Source organism: Acromyrmex echinatior, chromosome 5, assembly GCF_024713525.1.
Source record: "Acromyrmex echinatior isolate Ae372 chromosome 5, ASM2471352v2, whole genome shotgun sequence".
Classification (NCBI taxonomy): Eukaryota; Metazoa; Arthropoda; class Insecta; order Hymenoptera; family Formicidae; genus Acromyrmex; species Acromyrmex echinatior.
In genome coordinates, this window is record NC_141856.1 from 3,843,006 (window position 1) to 3,866,766 (window position 23,761).

Sequence of the window (23,761 nt, forward strand, 5' to 3'; positions counted from 1 at the left end):
TATTAATCATTCTCGAAATGTGATGTTAAACAAGTGTAATTTCTTTTTCTTGAGATCTAACGAAATAAAATTTACAGTTGAACAGACGTTACTTCATAACACACATCGAACAGAATAATATTAGCGAAACACACCGCACACAGGCACCGTTATAGTTAGTTACGGAACTCCTTACGAAATTGTTAGGGAATTATTGATTAGAAATCGCAGAATAAAGTGAATGTTGTATTTCTTATAAAAAAAACAAAGCAATTGCATTCTTTTATTATTTATGCACAGAGTCCTTAATTACTAACTCCGAGTTTCCTGAGTAGACAAATATCGATAATGCTGCGTAATATTACACTTTTTAGTCTCCCTTTAAAGCTAGCTTAAACTTTATGTATTATCAAATAAATTATTATTCGATTAATTACAGAATTAATGTATGTAACATGAAAATATATATTTCATATTTACAAAATTGTATAAGTGTAATAATAATCCATATTAGCAATTAGAGTACTGATCTATGCATTCAGAAAGATATTTTGCTACATAACACTGCATATAACAATTTTTTGTAAGTATATCATTTTTACAAGTAATATGCTATTATATTATACGTTCGGAATGTTATCACTGGCTGCAAAGGCCCATCCATAAGTGGAAGCAACAAGCGTTGACGAAACCTTCGATCAAGGCGTAGACGTCTTCCATGTTTATTGGCATGTTAATCTCTGTGGATTTTCGATAAACTGCGCATAAGTCCTAAAACGAATGTTAATGTTTAATTTCGTGTGATTATTTTTTGTTTTATATTTCAAATCTCGCATTTGCAATACTATTACATACCCCTCTCGATGTGTGCATATCGATGGTCAGCATCATGAACGCTTGAACGAGAGTCGGATGCAGTATGAGATGATGGGTGATATTTCCATCAGAAGTAATAAATTGCTTATGATGCTCTTGATATTTATTCTGTAACACTTTGGACAACGCCTGATACCATGATACTGGTTGATTAACGAGCAGACCGAGTCTAGGATCCAGATTCGAAAGGGGCTCGATGTGAGCTAACGAACAGAGCTCCTTGAATTCTGTATATGTCATCGATGTCTTGTTTTCTAATAGTTTATCCCAAAGTAAGTGTGTTCGGCACTGCAACGCACCGCGCTCTACCATGTTCGTTATGTGCTGACGGGCAGCCTTCGCTTGAGCCATGATCATCTGTTGCATGAGCTGTTCGTGCGACGAATAGTATCCTAAGTAATTTACTGATTCCTGACGAATCTGCATCAAGTGCGGTGATGGTGATGACGACGACAACGACGATGACGACGATGACGATGAGGAGGATGATGATAATGAGGAGGAAGAGGAAGAGGAGGAGGAGGATGATGATGACGAGGAAGATGACGACGGTGGCGGCGGTGTGTCCGAGATTGCACTCAGAATGTTGGAGTTTTGCGCTAGGGGAGAATTTGGGACCGGTGGAGGCGTTGGCGCCGAATTGTTGTGAACATTATAGTTCGACGTTTTGATATCAATATCTTTAGTAGTCATATCGCTCGAGGAACTCCTCTCCTGCTGATTCGACATCTCTGTCTTAGTATTGTATCTTGTAAACGGCGACATACGCGAAGCGGAATTAGATTCTATCGGGTTCTCCATATATGAGCTAGTCGCAGGCTTCCCAACGCTGTACACGGTTCTAAATTTGCCCAGTTTATTATTCTCCACTTCTCTTTTTGGATATAATTCCCTCTTACTTGTCAACATCAGATAATATTTCAAAGTAATCTCAGTCTTCTCGATTTGCGGTGACTGTTCCATGCGCGACACGATCAGTGCTACGTCGAAGTCGTCTGTACACTTTATATCGTGGGCGTCGCAATAACTAACCGAGGGAGTACTTTGCAATTTAATTAGGACATATTCGTTGTCATGAGATTCCTGGAGTTCGCCGGACATCACGAACACACGCATACCGTATATCTTTTCATGTGAGAGCAAATAAGAGTATAACGTACGTGCAGGTATCGCTATATCGTGTATTGTTATCACGTCTGAAATAACAATGTTAAATGTACAGTGTTACGAAATAAACGAAACCACTTGACTTGAACCACTAATATACGTTTTCAAAGTTTACCGCTGTATATCAGATTTCTGGCGTAATTTGGTGCTTTGCTGTAATATTTAATAAAGTCATCCATAAAATGAGTGAGGTGGTAACCTTGCTGCAAGGACCACAATCCAGTTCCAGCGATGTAGGAGTGAATACAACGTAAATGAAAATCATATGTAAATGAATGCAAATGCATGTTGATTTGAATCTTGTCGCAAACATCCACAAAACTTAGTACAAACTGTAATAAAGTAATTAAATAACATTTGTAAATTAATTATCCTATTATCATATTCATGGGAAACAATTCAAATTTATCTTACTTGATTCATCATACCGCTACTCGTCTTCGTCTGTAAGCGATTGCACTCAATGATACGCAACTTCACGATGAAAAATGGCTGTGACAAGTGAACTTCAAACAGCAAAATGCCGCCTAGCATTGATTTCTTGAGATAATAAGACTGCTGAGCGTACTCCTCGTTTCTGTAAAAGAAACGCACTTGTGGAAAAATACGCGCGTGATCGTTAAATCAAAATCGAATAATCGAATTCGAACAAACGTTTTATGCGGTGATTCCACTTGGATTGGATTAAAGCCCAGAATCTGCAGATATTGTCTATATTCGGATAGCATTGATTTGCAGAGCTCTTGATGCCACTTTATCATAATTGCGTTTGTTGCTTCCTGTTTCGACTGCGTCGCTTGCGACGATTGTTCAATACCGTTCAAGCCAAAATGAGATGACTGCGGCGGCGTCAATGAATGATCTCTTGTAGCAGCGGATTGCAAACGCCAGGCAGGCAAAAAGAGAAGCGGCGTATGGCAAAAATGTATTAAACGAGAGTATTGCTTGAACGTATTCAAAGCGTTCAGTGATATCGGTATATTAGACGTACGGCTCTGCCACATTGCATATAGTTTCTCCAAATCCTCTAGAAATATACATATCAGATTATATGTTACCGTAATCATTTGGATACACGCAAATTTAATGATTGATTACCTTTGATTCTCTTTTCTCGATGTCGAAGATCCTGTAAGTCGTAAGCAGCCTTTACAATCATATCAGTCATGTTGTGAGGATGTGGAGCGCTTGGTTTTGCGTCGCGCATCGCCTGCCCGACCACTTGAACCCACGAAAACGCGTTATTCTTCATCGACTGCGCTCGATTACTTGATCGCGCCCAGTCTTTACCATCAATATTTGATTGACTTGGAAATTTTGCTAAACTTTCCATATCGTTGATTTGATAATATTGAGAACTGTGCTCGACTCTCTGCTGAGATTCTCGGGTGAACTTGTGATGAAATATACCCAATTTTTGCATGATTATGCTGGTAAATAGACTCGATCTAGAAGAGAGCCATGTTCCTAAACTTGTCGTTTGTTTAATCAATTTTTCTGATTTTTCCTTGGACCAATTATACATATAAAGAATTATCTGAAAATATAATATAAAGTGAGCATTCAATCTTACTTACAAATATTTTATAGTTGTGTTACATAATAAACACTAACATTGTCACTTAATATTTCAGCTAACAATATCCTTTGCCTAGGCACAAAATTTGATTCCGATATAAGAGGATTAAATTTTTGCAATTGTTTTTGATCTGTAACATAAAATGTGAAAGAATGAATAATAAGATGTATAAGACTTGAGTGGAAGTTAAATTAACCGACCTTTAGGAGCAAGCAGTTCCAGATCTATTTCTTTACCCAAAGATGCCTTCCACTGATGAAAATTCCTCGCGACTAAAATACATTTGATATAAGTAGTTTGTTCTTCTTTGTTAAATTCATGCGGCACGTACACGGGTGAATTTGCGCTTTCTTGATCCGTATTTTCCGCTAACGACTGATCGGAACTGTTCCGAATGCTATCAGACCATTTGGGTGCAGATCCAGTTTTATGCGAAACGATAAATTGATTTAGGAATGGTTGTCGATCTTGCAAAATAAAAACTTTGCTAGACGTGTCTGGATCCTGACTACGTATGAGATTCTGCAGCTCTCTCACGATCGCGGGAATCGCATGCCTGTGGTGAATGATCACCTCATGTTTCTTGACGGCAGGAACTCCCATTTCTAATGCAAATTGAAACCAGCGTGCTAGCGTAGTGTGATAAGTTCTATCCAATTTTCCTTTTTCGCCGAGCTCATACTGATTGATCGTTAAATCCTCGGAAACTTTTTGTGTTGACTGTGGTGTTTTTATGAGTGTCTGAATTTCTTTATTTTCCACTTCACCGACCGTTGCTGAAGAATCAATAATCGGTTCCGTCAACGGAGTCGCTAGAAGATTATACTCTGTGACTAAATCCCAAATACCATGTTTCACAGCGGACGATAATTTTAGAATTAATGATTCCAGGTTGACTCTGCCTTGCTTCCAGATTCGAAATTCGATTAATATTTGTGCATTCGGTTTAGAATCATTTTTATAATCGTAAATGTTCGTCGATACGATACTCTCGAAATTCTCAACTCTCAACAACTTAGGAAAGCTCGATTCGTCATTTAAATCATTTGAGTACGTTGCGGATTCTCCTTTTCCGTCGATAATGGCTAACGCGATACAAGCTATACCTTTACTACCACTTGAATGGCTTTGATTGTATAAGAAGATATCGGATTCGGATACTTTCTTTCTGGTACCGTCTAATGGGGTGTAATCCTGAAAATGATAATGCGCACCAAGATCCGTATATTTTGGCGTATACAAGAATTGCAATATATTCTGCCTCAAATAATATCCCAAAGCATCCATATATCGTAAGCAATGTGGCTGTACCGACAATTGTACTATACATTCGGGAGACTTGTATGGTTTTTGTATGAAATGCACGTCTGCCGGTGTCAGCTTACACATTGGGTTACGTGCCAACATCACGGACAGCACTTCTAGTACTGCATCATCAAGACGATTTTGTAATACTTGCACTAAATCCCGTTTGACTTCCGGACCGGCTTCTGATATCCCGTGTACCATCAGAATAATTGAATCACCAGTTTTGTTCAAGATATCGGACTCTTTTTCGCCAAATGAACGAACTCTAGGCCTCGTGTCGTTCGCTACGATATGATCGTTCACCAGGCCGATGCCTTTAGCTTGCGATAAGGATGCGACACTGTTGCTACGCGAGACAACTAATTTCTCATCGCTTTCCGACAATTTATTCTGTAAAGGTTTAACATCATTCATCTGCTCGTGAAGTCGCAGATAAAATACATTCTCGTTATTTTCCTGGTATACGAACATATTATTTCGATTGTTAACGGAGAGCCTGTTAAGCACGCCATGCAACGCTTTGATCCCTCTCGATAATCCGGATCTTCCAGGTCCGGTCTTTAAGCGAGGATGAAGATTGAAGGGTTCTTCCCAAATGACAGGGCATCTAAACATGCCTGGCGTAACATTTAAAGTTGAAGAACTGTGATTTTGCAAAAGATTTCCAGACTCACCGCCGGTTTCTTTCCACGCATTATGATCTTCAGTGGATTCGGGTTCCAACAGTAGATCGCATATGCGAGTATCGTGAAGATTTTGTAAAAGTAAATATTGATTTACTCGCCGGCATATGGCTTTGATTTGAGCGAGTAGCGTTTTCTGTATTTGCGAATAACAATCCACTTCTGGTGAAGAAAGTTCCAAAAATCTGTATAATAAAATCGTAATGATACAAATGTCGTCCTTGCTTATATTATATATAATATATAATTCTTGCTGTAAACAACAAATTTTTTATTTTGATTTACCAACCTGCAGTGAAAATAAACATTAACATGACTGCTTTCGACACTCATAATTAGCCAGAAATTGGGTAAACACTCTCTACATTTGTCAAGTTGTATCAACCACTGATAATCATCCTCAGAATTACTGCTGTCACCTTCATATCCATCATCCGTCCCATGTTTCTCTTCGGCTATGCTTGATATTTCAGAATAATAACCTGGCACATCTCCAGAGTCTTGTCCGTTTATTTGAATTGACGTAGATATTTCTTCTTTCTCCGCATTTTCAATACTTTCGTCTGTAAATAAATTTAATAAATAAAAATCTATAATAATAGATAAATGTAAATTATTAAAAAAAATTTTTCAAAACATTTAATATAATTATTAAAAAGGTAAGAGGTATATTGTTAACATATCTTCTTAAAAGAGATGTAAATATTTTGTATCATAGTTGTTCAATAAGTTATATCTAGTTACAAATTACTAGTTACAAGATTATTTACCATCTTTTAATGGCTGTTCTTCTACATCTACATGTAATATGTCGGCTTCTATATCAGGTACTGTTTCTGGTTTCTTAACGAAGTAAAATAAGTCGGCCTCTTGACAGATACAGTACTTGTCAATCTCAAGATTTTTCAATTCCTTCAAAAATTTAGGTATGCTGCTCTCTGAAGGGAAAACAAAATGCAAAGGTACTTTATCCATTGAGCAACTGAATCTTCCAGTAGATTCCGACACGTGCTGTGCTATAAACTTCAATGTGTCTGCATTCGGCGAAGAATGATCTAAAAGTGCGGTCGCAGTCTCGTCTCGCAACAACCACTCGATCTCATCTTTCAAGTTGGTTACTGCGTGATGCTGAGATAGCTGCGGCATTCTTTCCTGTATCGATTCAGTTTTCGCATTTGTACCCGGACTGCTACCGCTCGGCATGCTACCAAATGTCGAAGCGCTGCAATAAGATGTGGTTCTTAATGCAGGGCAACGTTCTAATGACACTTCCAACACTTCTTTTGGAAGACTTAAGCAAATGATATCTAAAGTAATCTTTAGGTCATCTACATTTAATTCAGCTAGATTTCTTTCTTTATCGTCATTAATCCTTTGAACGATTTCGGTAAAGCAAGTAGGCATCAATTTAACAGGTATACTGGAAAGTTCGGAGCGGAAACGAATCGAGCAACTCAAGTGTAAGAAGAGCGGCTGATTTTTCATGTTCCACGTGTTTTCCTCATCAAAATCACTGATAAGCGAGTCCTTGGAGTTAGAATGATGAGACAGCTTCTCGTTGTTATGAAGATTTGTAACCGGCCATGTAATATTGACAGTTTGACTTACTGGAAAAGTAATAATATAATATAATATATTATTTACATAATATATGTGTTGTACACAAAAGTTCTATCTTTATAATGGAATACACATACACACACACACGCGCGCGCATATTTTTTTACCACCTTAAAAAAAAAAATATATATATATATACATATATATATTTTTTAAGGTGATTATTTTAACATTATTTTGGAAATTTAATCGGGACACCCCCTAATGGTTCAATATCTCAAAAAAATAACACCAGATTTTTTTCAGATTCTTTAAACAATTTTAGCTACCGAGGCACTGGTAGCCGGAAAAACACCTTTGTGAATAAAATTCGATCGACACTCTAATTCTTAATCAATTTTAAAGTTTTTTTTTAATTAGCTCGAAATTGAATAAGTTAAAAGCTCATTTTGCATAAATTTTGATTATGGTCCAAAGTAAAAATTGTCGATCCAATGAAGTGAGCAGAAAAAATCAAAATTATATAATAACGAATATTGAATCGGCATTTAATTTCAAGCAAATTAAAAAAAAAACTTTAAAATTGATTAAGAATTAAAGCGTCACACCGTGTCAGCCGAATTTTTTCGTCTACTATGCGGGACCTTAAAAAATATTGCTTTTAAATGGAAATTTTTTTTTAATAATCTTTTGATAGCTGATAGCTATCAATATTCCTGTAAACTTCATGAAAATAAAAAATGCTTTCCGATATTTACATAGCCAGTGCTGAAATTGTACGTTACGCGCTATAAATTTTCAGCACTGGCAGTGAATATCGGAACACACTCAAAGTTTTCAGAGGAAATTAGGTCTGTTCTTTTTAGCTGAACTTTTGCAGTTTATCTTTCTTTCTCTTCCTTTCTCCTGGAGAAAACATTTACACGTAACTAAGAATTCATACGTACTAAGAATTCATTTTCACGTAAAAATGAAAATAAGAAGTACAATTTCTAATGACTTTGATCTTGACAAATATTATATTATCCAGCACAAGATCCTGAATAATATTCAAGAGGTTTTAGCCTTGCGTAATGTTAATGCCGGCGGTACTGTAACTTTCAAGCCTCGTAACTCGAAAAGTACATAATGAAAAAATAACTTTATTATAGTGTTTTGAAAAACTGTTGATACCAGCTATTAGATTCTGCTATTAAAATTGGGTGTTCCATTAATAAAAAAAAAATCGAAGTGACCTTGACCTGATCTTGGCGACGCCCAAGGTCAAATTAATGGTACCTTTTTATGTGCCCCTCCGAACCATACAATTTTTGTTTGAAACATTTTTCCATATCTACTACAGGTTTTTCGAGAAATCTTAACGCATTATTTGAAATGGGACATTGTGTATATGTGCGTGTGTGTAGATTATTCTACCTTGATTAGAAGAATCTGTTTTTGAAGCTGACATTTCAGAGTGACATGTGAATTCATCTAAATCGTCATCACTATCTGTTCTTTGTGATACATCTTCCTGGAAACAATACAATTTTTGTAAAATAACGAAAGTTTGCACATATTTTCATTTTGAATTATAATAATAATGTAAAATATTCAAAGAAACGAACCATTTTCTCTGACATCCATGATGGTAAACAGTAATAAAATTCTGGATGGGCAGGTACGGGCCTAAATGCAAGTGCCATTATCCTTTTGAATTTATTTTTTATCAAACTATGTAATGGTTTAACATCGTTGCATGCGGAGATTTTTAATTGATTCAGCAGATCACCTTCTGGCAACATGCTCAAATGTCTGCACACTAATCGTAAATAATTTGTAATATTAATTTCGATCAGATTTTCTTCGCATTGTGCCACCGCAGCCTCCATATTCTCATAGCTTAGTGATTGCTGCAGTGCAAGTGACTTATAAACCGCAACCACATAGCAATGACAATGTGCTAAACTCAACAATTTGCAATGCTCCATCAAACTTCGTTGATCTATCACAAAAAAAAATCAATTTTATTGTAAAATGTGTTTAATTGATAATTAAACATATTTTAACATCAATGAGATAAGGTAATGTCAATAAATATTCTTTAAAAGATCCGCATCTTTCTTTTACATTATTATATGTAAAAGATCATATGTCAAAAATATTTACCTACCGCTAGAAATATTGTCAGAATCTTCGCTCTTTGGTTCCGGAGATGAAGGCTTAGTGTTACTTTCCGATTTCAGACTGATGAAATCTTCGGAAATTTGCTCTCCGATTTTAAAGGTGTGATCTTGATAGATATCTTTATTCTGGGGTATTTGCAACTGGCCGACCAGTGCATCAATTAATAATGCTAACGAACAATCATACACATATACAGGTATAATAAGGCTCCCCTCATTGTCGATGTTATCATAATTATGGTCTATAATATTAGCTTTCGACGTGCTATTTGCAGTAGTAGAGTGACTAGAAATTTTGGACTCTCTGCGTTCCAATGTCACAAATTCAGATAAATTCTCTGCGCACAATGTTGGAGACGGTACTTTTTCGTTCATATCAAGGTCGAAAATATCAGAATCGCAATTCTTCTCAGAATTGTTACTTGTACAATTATCGCCTGTGTACATTATCAGACGGACATCTTTTTCAGTGGCTGGTAATATTGTGATAATGACATGTGTCGTGCTAATTCCTTTAACGAAACATTTCCACCTCGGATAAATATCTGACACGTTATCTCTACAATTTTTTTCTAAAAAAGACGTTATACAATAAAAAATAATGTAAAAAGCTGTTGAATATTATATTTTCATAAAAAATACAAATAAATATAATAATATAAAATATTCTTGAGGCTTCCACGGGTGCTTTCTTATATAAAGATTATGCGTTTCGTTATAGGTTTCCTCCGTGTCCAGATTTATAATAATGTAAAATATCTATTAACTTTATAATGTGTGATACTTAACGACAAGAGAATAAAAACTGAAAGAGTATTATTGTACCTCTTTGCATAAAGAAAGGTAACGGTGGAATATTCTCACGTGGCCTATTAAGAAGCATTTTAGTGAACATTTGCGACTCCGCTGACGTAAGTAATAATTCTTTATTATGCAATTGTTTCATATGTTCCAAGAAGTTTCCCATAAGAATTCTGTTTGCACTATCTCTATCCTCATCGATATGGACAGAATCTAGTAAAATAAGATGTTATTTATTTTATTTTTCTTTTTTATTCATTGTTTTAAAAAAATAAGTTTCCTAACCATCAACAAACATTGAGAACAAAAGTTCCGCTTGCTGACACTTTGATAAAATACTCAGAGTATCGAAGGAGAAGTACATGGAATGTATTCTCTCGTCGATGATTGGTGTCGCCTCGAAAGGTTCGATTGGATTTGGACATTCTGAGATACGGTCTGTAGACGCACCCACAGTACCATGATACTTAACTCCTTGGTGCGCTTGTCCGAATACAATCTCGGTGTCTTTTTCCACCGGTGTTACTTGGCACAAGAGGCTCAAGTATTCTAAGGTCAATAGAGCGTTAATACATTCCTCGTCTATTCGGGCAATCTAACAAGACAAAAGTGATAGTAGATAGGATTTACAAAAACAATTTTAATATTACATGCAATATAAATACAAATAAACTTGTATGTATGAGTAAATATTATGAAAACATTTTTGTATCAGATTTATAATAGTTATTACATATTCGCTTTATAATAAGTGTTCTTTCTCTCTCTCTCTCTCTCTCTCTCTCTCTCTCTCTCTCTCTCTCTCTCTCTCTCTCTCTCTGTCACAACGTAAAATATATCCAGGTATATTATACTTATAAAGGAATTATAATCATGCGTAAGGTTTATCGACGACTTAAAAGGTAGCGCAAATTATAGGTGTAGAAATCATCATTGTGCTTTGATTCTAAATTTATATAGCACATATTTAAGTATGAACATACAAAATTTTCAAATTATAATCTATTTGCCAGATTTAACAGATTTAACAGATTTAACAGATAATATTACATTAAAGTTGACATGTAGAGACAAATATCCTCGAGCAAGGTAATCAAGTTGCACAGAATCGAATGTTGTCGATTCCGACGATCACGGGGGATCAGGAATAAGTTGGAGGAGTTGAATCTCACTTTCATGCAAAGCGCAGAGACCACTTCTCCACTTGAACCATGACACCCGCCAGCGCATCTCGGGGACGACCGATTTCGAGATTCACGTAAAAGATTCACCGAGGGAGGAACACAACATTGATGGCTTACGACGTGAAGCCGCGCAACCCTGAGCTGGAAGAGTTAGATCTGACAAGTTATCAAGACCTACTGGTCGCTCACTGCCTAGATCCTCACTTCCAACTGAAAATCACGCGGATATAAGGATTCCGAAGAGAATACGGAGAGAGCGAACGACGGATAAAGAATGCGATTCACGTGCCTGTCCCAGAGGCGGTTGATTCTGCCTGCCTTAATCAAGCCTTGCGTCAAGTCGTCTGATAATAACGAGACTTTATCCCGCCGAGGCTCTCCGCGGACGCAGCGGAGGCAAATGGAAATCCAGTTGGCTCATCTTCTTAGAAGAGGACTACGAATGAAATTCATCACCGCAAAACCCGAGTAATTGACTTCGCGACTCAAGGACGACGTCGCGCGAAGGCCATGCTACGACTTGATCGTGCGACGGAAACTATGATCATTTCCAGTGTGAAACGTGATAAAGAGTCGTCACAGGGATTCGATGATAAGAGACTTGGGAGCACGTAGAGAGGTGCAGAGGTAACCGGACTTGCTGCGACTTGGTGTGTGTTGTAAAATTACGCGAAAGCGAAAAAGATAATCCGATCACTGGTGAGCGCAGGGTGCGTATCGGGCCCTATATATACCTGATAGGCAACTGATAGGGAAACCTCATTCCGAGGACCCTCATCGATATCGAAGCCACACCCCGATAACGATAACGACATGTAGTGATATATACTTTTACATTCCTCCTTCTTTATTTCACCGCTGTGAAGCCATTCTCCGCTTCACACGATAGAAACGCCGGAAACGCCAACTGAAAATGAGAGATCTCGCGTTTTTCAAAAGTAAGCGCTCCTCCTCGTCTTATACCTTCTTAAGAAAGATGTGTAAAAAACCAGGATGCGCGCGCGTAATAACAGGGTTGTTGTACTCAAGTTTCATTCTCCTTTCAATGGGAAGGACGATATAAAAATTGGAGGTAGAAAAAGAAATTAGGAAAAATACATTTGCTAACGGGATGCGTCCTTGTACGCGTGTAGATAAATGTTGCGTTATTATTCGTGATGTGACGATAACGTTTTTTGATGACTGACACAGCTTTATCTTCGTTAACTTCGGACTTCCAAATCGTAATTCCAATGAAAAAAAAAAAGATAATCAGAGAAAGCCTACGTTCCTTGCGCGAGGTTCTTTGCCAATTATCGGACATCCTTGAATCCATCGGACTCACCAAGGGAACTTTGAAATTCCGAGACGAATGAAACGCGCGCGTAAATACAATTCATGAGATGAGTGATAATGTAATTTATGCATTCATTTTCATTTCAATTCGATCTGATTAATTATAATTAAAAAAAAAACGTTAGATACGCACATAATTTGCAAAATCAATGAATGCCGAGAACATGTATTTACGCATTATCAAATCAAGATTGAGAAGTATAAAGATTACACTTTTTTTCTATTTCCAAGAGAATAAAGTTATCAATCGACTAAATTATTTCTCATTGTAGAATAAAATATAATTGTATAAAATACATATCGTACACAGCTGGCGTATTATGAAATTTGATCTTTTGATTAGCACAATGTGCTACAAGTAATGAGTAAATCAGATAACAGTTATCTAGTTAATGTGAATTTATGTTAGTATTATATTTGTATTACGAAAATATGATACAAATTTTAATTATCAAGTATATCTATAGAATAATAATTTCCTATTTATCTGAGATTTATAAGAATAATAATAATTTGTGTTAATTTTCCAAATTTTAAGATTTAAATAATGTAATATAGTTAAATAAAAACCCTATTTTATATTAAATAGCTGTAACATTATTAAGCAAATAAACATGATTGATTGTTACCAATATAGATCCAATCAATTACATTCAATCGCTCGGTGAACAAGCTAGTCGCTTTGTCTGGCTTAAATGCGCCCATTTTTATTATTTATCTGTGTGTGTGTGTGTGTGTGTGTGTGTGTGTGTGTGTGTGTGTGTGTGTGTGTGTGTGTGTGTGTGTGTCTATAGTATTATTTTTGTTAAACACACCAACACACATTATTTAATCAATAAACTTGAATGTTAATAGCAAACGAATTGAGAAAACCAGTATTTAAAAATATTTTACGAAATATAACTAAAATATTTAATCTTCCTTTTTCTCTCTTTAGAATTCATATATGGAAAAAACTTGCAATAAAATCGTACTGCGACGATAGAAAGCGTAAGTATCTTTTTCCTTATCGTCCTTCATCGTCAAATGACAGTGCATACACGGATTTTATAAGCATCTCTATCAGAATTGGAAGAAAGATAAGATTGGAGATAAAGCTATATTACATGCTACGCCATGAAGTTAAGATATTTACGCGAGTCGCGTTCTATTATTACATTGCTTTCTGTAAATTACTAGTTTAATATTATCCCTTTTATCGGAGTACTTTTTCAATGACGAGAGATGCATTATCTTTTTCCTTTTCAATACCACAAAAATTACGCAATATTCTATGAGAAAACACTATTAATTATTATATAAACTTTTATTCGTATAGACGTGCATTATAAAATCAAGGTAAACTAAGCAATCGCTAAGCAAATAAAATTCCCTCTAAATGCTTCTAATATTTTATAAGGTAGGAATTATCTAGAAGGTAGGAACTAGGCAAAAACATGGAAACTTTCATCGAAACTTTGAGATTGCGGATGGGCGTGCACACATATACTTATGTGATCAAATACACGTTATAATTATATGACAATTCAAATTGTACAGGGTGTCTCAGACTTACAGCGTCATCAATGGCAAATTCTTCAAGTCATTTTGAAATAAAAATTCTAATTAAATAAAACCAAAATGGCAATAGTAGTTTTGAATCATAAATATATATTTAAAGTTAGCGAATCATACCGCCTAAAATTCGCGTTTAGAGAGTAATTGACATTTTGCGTTGTATGTACTATGGATTTGTGGAACAAAATGCCAACTACACCTAAACAACTGCGCGCAAACTTAACTTTAGGTGATACGATTTGCTAATTTTAAGTGCTTATATTAGGTGTTGGAATTAATTCGTAGCGTTTTACAAGTGATGGGAAGTACTTTCATTAATGTATTTTTTAATGCTCATGTGAAATAAATAACATTCTTTCATTAAAAAACGCTACGAATTAATTCCAACACCTAATAATTAAAAATCTATTATAACTTCGACATTATGATATTAAAATTTTCATTTCAAAATGATTCACGTGATGTCTGGAGACACCCTATATATATAAAAGTAGACTATAGAGTAAATTAAATAATCGCTGAGAGATATTTACTATTAGATAGATTCAGTATTTAGCAAAATAAAACATTTTAAACGACTATATGTATACTAGAATAATTTTTGTGTTATCACACGCATTATTAGATTAGCTCAAGATAAGGAGCTAATACCGTTGTATAGAAACGTGTGAACTCAAGATAGACTTACCGGGATTATACATGTATTGATCAGTTTCTGATATACGTAATATTTTGATATGAATTTGAATAACTGGATTTGAAGATTATTAAATAGCTATTTGTACATTGCAACAAATAAAACAAATAAGATATAAAAATAAGATATCAGGCACGGAACATTTCTTGGAATATTTACGATTGCGGATATCGTCAGAGATTACGTGATATATAACACATAAATATCAACGATTCATATTGCAATTTTTAATATTTCCACTGTTTTATAAATTACGTAGATATATATGTTGCAAGTGTATCGCAGAATGAGGTATCGACTGAAGATATCTTATCACTCTCAAGACGTTCAAGGAATTTTAATCACGTCTTATCAATTTAAGTAAGCTCATAGATGTTTTACGGTGAATTAAATTTTATTGAAATATTATATAATAGATAGACTAGAAACATATGTAGAAATATATATATATATATAATATATATATAGAGACGCTTTTTGATGACTGATTAATCTGTATCAAACGAATTATTAGGCTGTCTTTATATTTATATGAAAAGACGTTGACGAGTATATTAATTGAATAATTATTATTCATTAATGACAAACACGCCCAAACAAATACACTAAAAAGAAAAAAAAACCCATGCAAAACTAAAATTTATATCAACATCGTACTTACTGCATCTGGTAATTGATGATACTGCAGAGGATACATATACATAGCAATTGACTGTGTAGGCATTTGTACATAACCGCATTGTGGTTCAACCCAAACCTCTGTAACGATTTGAAAATCACTATATCCTTCCAAATCTTCAGTCCATACTTCTGCCTCGGCAATACCTGATAAGTAATACCTCATAAAAAATTATTCATTTATTATGTCATCAAATAATCCTTTTATTTTATCGAGAGATAAATACCCCTGTATATACCTTCTTCCGTATCATCTTCGGTACCGCTATCGCGCTCTAATGCCGCATTCGGTACAACATGTGGTGGGAACAAAACGTACTGAATAATACACGGATAAGAATTCTCATCGTTCCCGAAACCCTGCATTTGCACTTCTAACACCATGTTTGTGATGCCAGCTGCTGAATACGCGAAATTAAAACCTTCTCCTAGACGTATTCTGGAAGACGTACAATGAAATAGATATCTTACTTAATCATCATTTTTGTAATTATCTCGTAAAATATCAATTCGAATGTATTTACTTTGTAATTGTAGAGAGTATTCTCGCGATTGCAGTAATGTTTAGCCTAGACAAGGTAATTCCCGGGATAGTCTGAACGAACGGTCGCTTTACATGCCACAGCCAACGATTGTGATATAAATATCTAGATAGGGTAGTTGTTAAGCTACCTCCCAATAGCCCCAGTGCAGCTCTGGTGCAAGTTGGCTGAGTTCCGTCAGGAAACACCACCATACTCAGATTGTTTGGTATACGCTCATACCTTACGAGAATTCGCTCGAGTGATTTATGTATTATTGTGCAACATGGAATCTCACGTTGCTCCGTCGGCCTATTTGGCAACGTGAGCTTGGATAATCTGTCCACAAGATCTACAACTACGTTGTGACGAACGATACCTTCAGTGCCACCGGCAAATGCTATATTGAGTACAACGCAGAGCGCTTTGCAATTAATACGAATCAATGAAAATGACACCGGCGGCTTTTCCGCCTCTCTATATATGAACTGAACATACGTGTGATTCTCAACTAGTACAAAAGTCGCCCAATTTTTCAACATAGCGTATAGTACGGCCGCCGCTTGCCGACTCTGAACGCATTGAAAACGACCGCTCTGATTTGCTTGATGAAGATGTCTTGGCAACGGTCTATCATAAGCTAGGATTAACGTAATTCTCTGAGTGTGCATCCAACGTGCCCACTGAAGTGGATCTAAAGAGACAACCGGTTGCCATATCTGTCCAAACTGTGGGCAGGCGGCATCACTATAAAGTGATAATATATAATATATAAATGAATTACGATTTTTCTTTATTTTGGAAAACTATACTTATTTGTCGCAATCATATCTTAGTAATTATTTTGTTTATAAAACAAATAAATATACCTAAGTTGTACTGTACTTGGTGATGGATAAGATGATAAGTAAAACACAGGCATTCCGCTTCTGATAGTATCTGGTACACTATACCAAGTCCATCCAGATCCTGGAAACCAACTGAAGTGCGCTAACATATTGTCACTTTCGGTTAATGATGTCAATGCCGTCCAAAAGCGAGAGATGACACCTTGGCGATAATGCGAGTTCAATGGTTTTTTCGATAGGCATGTAATGTCATGTAAAAATTCGTATGGAGCTGTAATAAAAGCTAATTTTAGTTCAGGCTACGGATAAACGTGCATTATGTTATTCAACATCTTAAATTATTTATTATCTTCAATCTACCTTCTACAGTAATGGTATATTGTATCACGCTGGATAGAGATAATGATTTTGAAGACCACGGACATGTTACTAGATATTCCAGGAAAACATTGGTTTTCCATAATAATACGAAATTTATTTCAAGAATGTCGTCACGTACGCTGGCTCTTTTTATTAAGTATCCTTCTCTTAGACGACAACATAGCAGACTGCTTAAAGTACAAGTAACTTTGTCGTCAATCTGTTTTTTCTTCAATAGTTGACCGCTTCTATGTCCATGGAAACAATTATTTTCAGTTCGCCAACAGTGACGATCCGATATATTACCGTCCAATATATTCCGATACAATTGCCAGCATAAAAAATGTTTATGATAAAGATTCATATTTGTCCCATGTACAGGCATCTATAGATAAAACAGTTATATTGTAATTAATGTTGCTACTAAGTAGGCACAGCCTACTAGATATAGATTAAAAGTCTATGTACATACATATGAATTGAAGGACATGTAACTACCAAGCGTAGCTGCAGCGATAAAATACAATAGATCTTGATATGGCACTAAACCGTCTGCGCAATGTGGATTATACGCGCTGCCTACGCGCAAAAAGCTACATGCAACCGTCGTTGCGCGTAGCTGCTGTATAATGGAGTCTAGCGTGTGAGCATTTTTAATTCCGATGATACCATCCGTGACTATTACCATATCTGAAAATGTTTCTTTCGCTACACTCTCTGTTCTCCACAACATTTTTTCCATTACCTTGCATAGCGTATACATTAGGTAACATTAGGTAACCCGCTAAATACGATCATAAATTACAAACTCACGTGCACAGCTGTGCTCAGGTAAAAGTGTCAGAGCCAACATCCCATATCTCAACATATTTACAAAACTGGCTTCCGGTGAAACTATGGAGATATTACAATTATTTTTGTTCAAGCAGGTGCTACTTTCCTCAAAAAGCCTCCCTACCAAACGCTCACTCTCTGCCCTTAAATTTTCTAATTGCTGATTAGCTATGGCTGTGACGGTCGCCACTCTTTCCTCTAACAGGTACAATTGTTTTTCTACATATTGTGTGAGAGAATTTACGTTATCCGAAGTGATTAGCCATCCTTGCACTAGTACTTGTTGCGCTGGGCTTGTAAAGAACGGCGTATGAGCTATCACAGTCACATAAATTTCAGGCTGCATCACGCGCCTGCTGCCTGGTATAGTAAACTACATATATATAGATATATAGTAAATAAAGAAACTTCCTCTTTTTTTTTAATGAATTTATAACGTAAAGGAAAAGATACTCACAGGTCTAGTTATACCTTCTAAACATCGTTTCGTCGTCAGACATACCTCGTCAATAACAATCTCTCCGCTTTGTACATCCTAAAAAGACGTTAATTTTATTTCAGCTGACATGTGCTGCTACGAAAATTAATATTTCATAACAAAATTATAATTTTGTAATACTTACAACAGTGGCAAGCGACGGACTTAAATCTAAGCTAAAAACCATCCTATACTTGTGTGCCAAAAATACAATTGATGTCGTTGAAACAATTTTATAAAGAAATTGATAGTTGGTGTCTGCAGACCATGCGACAGGTTTATCCTTTGGTAGCACAGACACTATTTCTAGTTCTGGTTCTTCCTTACTTTTCGTATTAGGGCATTGTATACTTATCACAGAGTCCAAATGCTCCAATAACCATTGAGCTCTCACATTGCGAGAGATGGGAAAGCCCTTCTTCATTAATAGAAAGATAGTCTCTGCTTCTAAGATAGTTCTATCCTATACAAAGAAAAAGAATTAAGAATATTAACAATTATAATAATTGCTATAGTAATAGGTCTGTTTTTAGTATAGTTAAACATTCTTTGCATTTAACTCAAACTGTTACCAAAAATCTGTAATATTAGGTGTAGTAAAAAGAAATCCATTATTTTTCCAATAGATGGCTTTAGTAATCTGTATCTCGTCTATGCGTGATACAGATTACTAAAGCTATCTATTGGAAAAATGATGGATTTCTTTTTACTACACCTAATACAATTATCTATTACAGTTACATTAAATCTGTAATACATTAATGATGCTGAGTCTGTAACATATCTATTTAATTTATGTTAATTTTTCTATCCTTCTATCTATTTCTAATTGCACTGAAAAAAACTCAAAGAGGAGTCAGAACGTCTGCACGTTTATATTATCCATCTTTGCAAAAAAAAAACACTATGTAATTCGTTAATAATTTGTTAATATTTCGCATTAATAATTGCTATTATTTTTATTAGCAATTTTAATTGATTTGTGATTCAAGGAATCAAAACAATAAAAAATGAATATTAACTATATTTTAATAAGAATAATTCAAATTGCAGATATAACATAAAAAAAATTGAATTTTTGACAAAGAGACTTATAACTGACAATGAGTAGCTCCAGTAGACCCATCATCAGCTCCAAAGGGACATAATTATGTAGACCCAAATAACTGTGGAGATTTAAAATAAAATGGTACATGTTTGATATTTGGTGTAATAAAATATTATAAAAAAGAAAGTATAGTTAGTGCAGCAACACACACACACACACACACACACGCGCGCGCGCGCTTTAGATAATAAAAAATATTATATCTGCCTATTAAAATACTGAAATAAATACATTTTATAAAATCCAACAAAAACAATTTAATAATAGACTACGAAAACCAAATATGTATAAGACGTATATATTATATTAGGTTGTTGTTGGAATTAATTCGTAGCGTTTTACAAGAGATGGGAAGTACTTTCATTAATGTATTTTTTAATGCTCATGTGAAATAAATAACATTCTTTCATTAAAAACGCTACGAATTAATTCCAACACCTAATAAAAGAAAGAATAATAACAATTACATATCGTGGATGAATAAGTTTCGACATTACTCACAGTTTTCATCAGCTGCGATTAAGCTGATGAAGACTAAGTAAGACTGAGTAAAGTCAAAATTTATTCCATCCACAATAAAAACAAGAGACATACACACATACGTACACATGCATGCAAATAATAGATCTAAATTATAACTAAACAGATGATAATGTTGAAAAGAGCCATAATATGTAGATCACAGTCACATGTTATAGCGTCCAAGATAATTGTAAGTCATAATATATCTACAATAATATAGATATATTAATAATAAAAAAAACCAATTTTATGACAGTGAATAATATACATTCTTGAGAATCTTTCTTCTGTCCATAACTTTGTTTCATGCTACACTTCTTATTAGTCACACAAATAAGTATATGATTGTTAAAAGAATTCCTATCAATGCAAATAGATAAATGTCCAACGATCAAATATAATAAACAAAACCATTTTATTATGAGTCAATATAATAAAATTCAAACTGATAATTGTTGAATTAGGGGTCTCATCTCCGATCTTGATAAAATTAATCTTATTCGACATGTTTTTGCATGAAATGAACGAATCTGGCAAAAGTCGCTCTATCCTACGAACCAAGATATTAATTGTTAAAGTTGACAGATTTTCAGGTTAGAAAATCTGCCACATCAATGTCATAGGCATAGAGTTATATAAATTTTTTGCTTTATAAACACAAATTCTCCGCTTTAAAATACAAATTCATTGCTTTAAAAACGCAAATTCACTGCTAATGCAAAGAATTCGTGTGCTTAAAACAGTAAAGTTTTAAAGCAGTAAATTTGTGTTTTTAAAGCAGTGAATTTATATTTTTAAAGCACTGAATTTGTATAATTAAAGCAGAACGTACAAATAAAATTGTATCAAATCAGGATGACAGATATCTTAATATCTAAAATTTTGAACTTAAACGCTTAATAACTCGATTCATGAGGCCGATCGCCGTGTTTTTTTTTCTTTTCCTTCTTCTTCAGATTCTTTCATTTTGAGTGACACGTCAAATGAGTACATTTTTAATAAGTTTCTAGAGAGGGATTGGAGAGAACTATGCAAAAACGCATCGAATCAGACTAATTTTAACAAGATCGCAGGTGGGGCCCCTAAACTCAACAATTACCTTCAAACTTTATAAATACATGACTATTATTAAACTCCACTCTTAAAAAAAATTTTTTTTTAATCTTAAGATGTTTCGTAAAAATTCCTGTCACACATTTCTGTCAACGCATTGACAGATATCGATCGGGGAAAGGTTATGTCTGTCGCGTCACCGAAGAATCAGAGAAGAAAGTTATCGGGATGCGATCGATGAGCTTTACCTCGTTCCTCGTACTTGCCATGACGAATTTAGTCCGCGCACGTTCTATTCAGTCATTACTAAAACCACTGAACTCGTCAGCAGGCAGTCTGAGGCAGTCGTCAGCAACCTTCAATTCGAAAACAAATCATCGCCGCGGGACGGTAGAAACGATGCACCTGGATGCACCATGCCATGCGATCAGGGAAATAAACTGCGCGTCCGATTGGTCAAAGGTCACATTGTGCGCTTAACGCGACGTTGCGTACGTATGTACATGCATACATCCACAGGGTAATAAAAGGCTGTCGTGCGCATGGAATCCCCAAATATTGGGTCATCTAAAAAGTATCCGCGGTACTTTGTCACTAGATATATGACCATCAACACATATCTAGTGACAAAAAACCGCGGATACTTTTTAGATGACCCAATATTACGTTATTCAATACGGCTATAATTACGAAATTTTGATGGATTTGTCTAGACGGATTTGAAACTCAGTGCCTAGGAGTTTTGGGGTCACTAATTTCGAATCTGATGTTAAAACAAAAAATTTTAAATAATATAGGCGTAATATAGGCAATCTAAACCTAAACTTCAAAATTATTGGGTCATCTAAAAAGTATCCGCGGTTTTTTGTCACTAGATGTGTGTTGATGGTCATATATCTAGTGACAAAGTACCGCGGATACTTTTTAGATGACCCAATAGCAGAATTTCTGTAAAAATTGTTTTCATCATTTTTCTATGTTGCTGAGTACAATTCTTAAAATGTTACACCTATGATTAACCTACAACACTGTAGTTTCTAGAGTCTATCGCGAAGAGGTTATAATGTGATTTTAAACTCCTTTAGGCCAGAATCAGACTACGCATTGAAGAATGAGATTGAAAGATTAAAGATTGACCAATTAGAACAAAAAGAGTATCACGTCTCAAGGTGGTCCGGCCGCGATTCACGGTTTCGAATTAATCTGAGACTATAAGTGAGTTACGGAACTCACGATTTCGCGCGCTAGAGGAGAAAGCGGCCGGGGTTGTCCACTCTACTGATGATTGGCTAGATGCGAACGTTGGATATAACAATTAGTGGATTCGGAGTCGTTCCGCGGTTGCTCTTCCATCGCTCCCAAGAATACGAGAAATCTTTCTAATACTATAGAGTACTTGGAGCAAGTTGTAACCACGCAAAGCGTAACTAATATCAGGGAGCATATCAGATTACATGTCTCGAGCCATTTCGGATAACCCAAATGGATGTAATAACGCAGAACCCAGTAATAATTCTCCTTTTCGGAAGGCAATAACGCGGTGTAACATTCGATGCATTTAATTATTCCATTCTTTTTATGTTAGTGGAACAAGATGGATGCATAATAGCCGCTACGTACCACGCGATGTACGAATCAATGGATAAAAGTCGAGCATCGATAGAGGTACGCGAATGCGGGAGGATAGGACACATGCTCTATGGTTCATTTATGCGAGTTTCGATTAGCGAGGTGTAGAGATTTCATTACCTTGAGATGGACTTTACGATGTTTCCAAATGCCAGCGGAGATATGCGTCTAGACTTCTGTTACTCCTTGGAAAGATTTGGCTGCCGATTTGAGTTACACTAAAGGAAGGCGCGATCCTTTCGTTACCACCTTTTGTTAATATTCGATAGCGGTCGTATTATTATTAGCGTTAGAATTAATTAATTAAAAGTATGGAGATGTCCATGGAATACACGCTCTAATGAGATTGCTTAAATGTATATTTAATAATGATTCTTACAGTGATTAAACTTTTAATAACTAATTTTACAGTACAGCTTTACTTCTATTGTAAGTTAACATAGAGATTATCTCTTATAATTAGGACTTATGATTTAGAAATTGGAATTAAAGTTATTTTATACGGACAGGAGCCAAAATTTTTTTGTCCTCATTGATGAAATTTTAATCTTTCATCTTTAATCTCAATCTTCAATACATAATCTGATTCCGGCCTTAGGATACTTGTTTTATATGAATCCCCTCGTATGTGGAGATGTATTCTGCTCGCTCGCTCGCGATTTTCCTGATATTTACAAGGAGTATTCATGCAATAATTTGAATATTTCATCAACATTTGTACATTCTGTGGCGATTTCCTTACTAATCCGAAATATTTAGCAAATTGGGAATATCGCTGACAAAAATAAAACGTAAAGCGAGTATCAATAAAACGTTAATTGGAGTGTAAAGGAAGTGTA

General features: G+C 35.3%; 1 protein-coding gene across 2 annotated transcripts; it reads right to left on the bottom strand.

The window, feature by feature from the left end:
• Positions 1-223: 223 nt before the first annotated feature.
• On the bottom strand, positions 224-21,817 carry LOC105147675 (KICSTOR complex protein SZT2). Of its 2 annotated transcripts, none has more exons than XM_011058849.2 (25): positions 21,542-21,817; positions 18,756-19,073; positions 18,590-18,667; positions 18,112-18,505; positions 17,771-17,988; positions 17,299-17,683; positions 16,960-17,209; positions 16,094-16,837; positions 15,809-16,008; positions 15,553-15,716; positions 10,404-10,713; positions 10,143-10,331; positions 9,305-9,889; positions 8,760-9,136; positions 8,569-8,665; positions 6,363-7,199; positions 5,882-6,155; positions 3,802-5,777; positions 3,637-3,731; positions 3,121-3,559; positions 2,677-3,049; positions 2,437-2,599; positions 2,138-2,354; positions 835-2,051; positions 224-750 (listed from the first exon to the last, which is right to left on the bottom strand). In XM_011058849.2, exons 1-25 carry the CDS (start codon positions 21,560-21,562, stop codon positions 619-621), a joined length of 10,053 nt encoding a protein of 3,350 aa, XP_011057151.2. In that variant the 5' UTR covers positions 21,563-21,817; the 3' UTR covers positions 224-618. The 2 variants fall into 2 exon arrangements, with proteins under 2 accessions (XP_011057151.2, XP_087262861.1); XM_087406735.1 differs by having other exon boundaries at positions 15,797-16,008.
• Between the last annotated feature and the right edge of the window lie 1,944 nt (positions 21,818-23,761).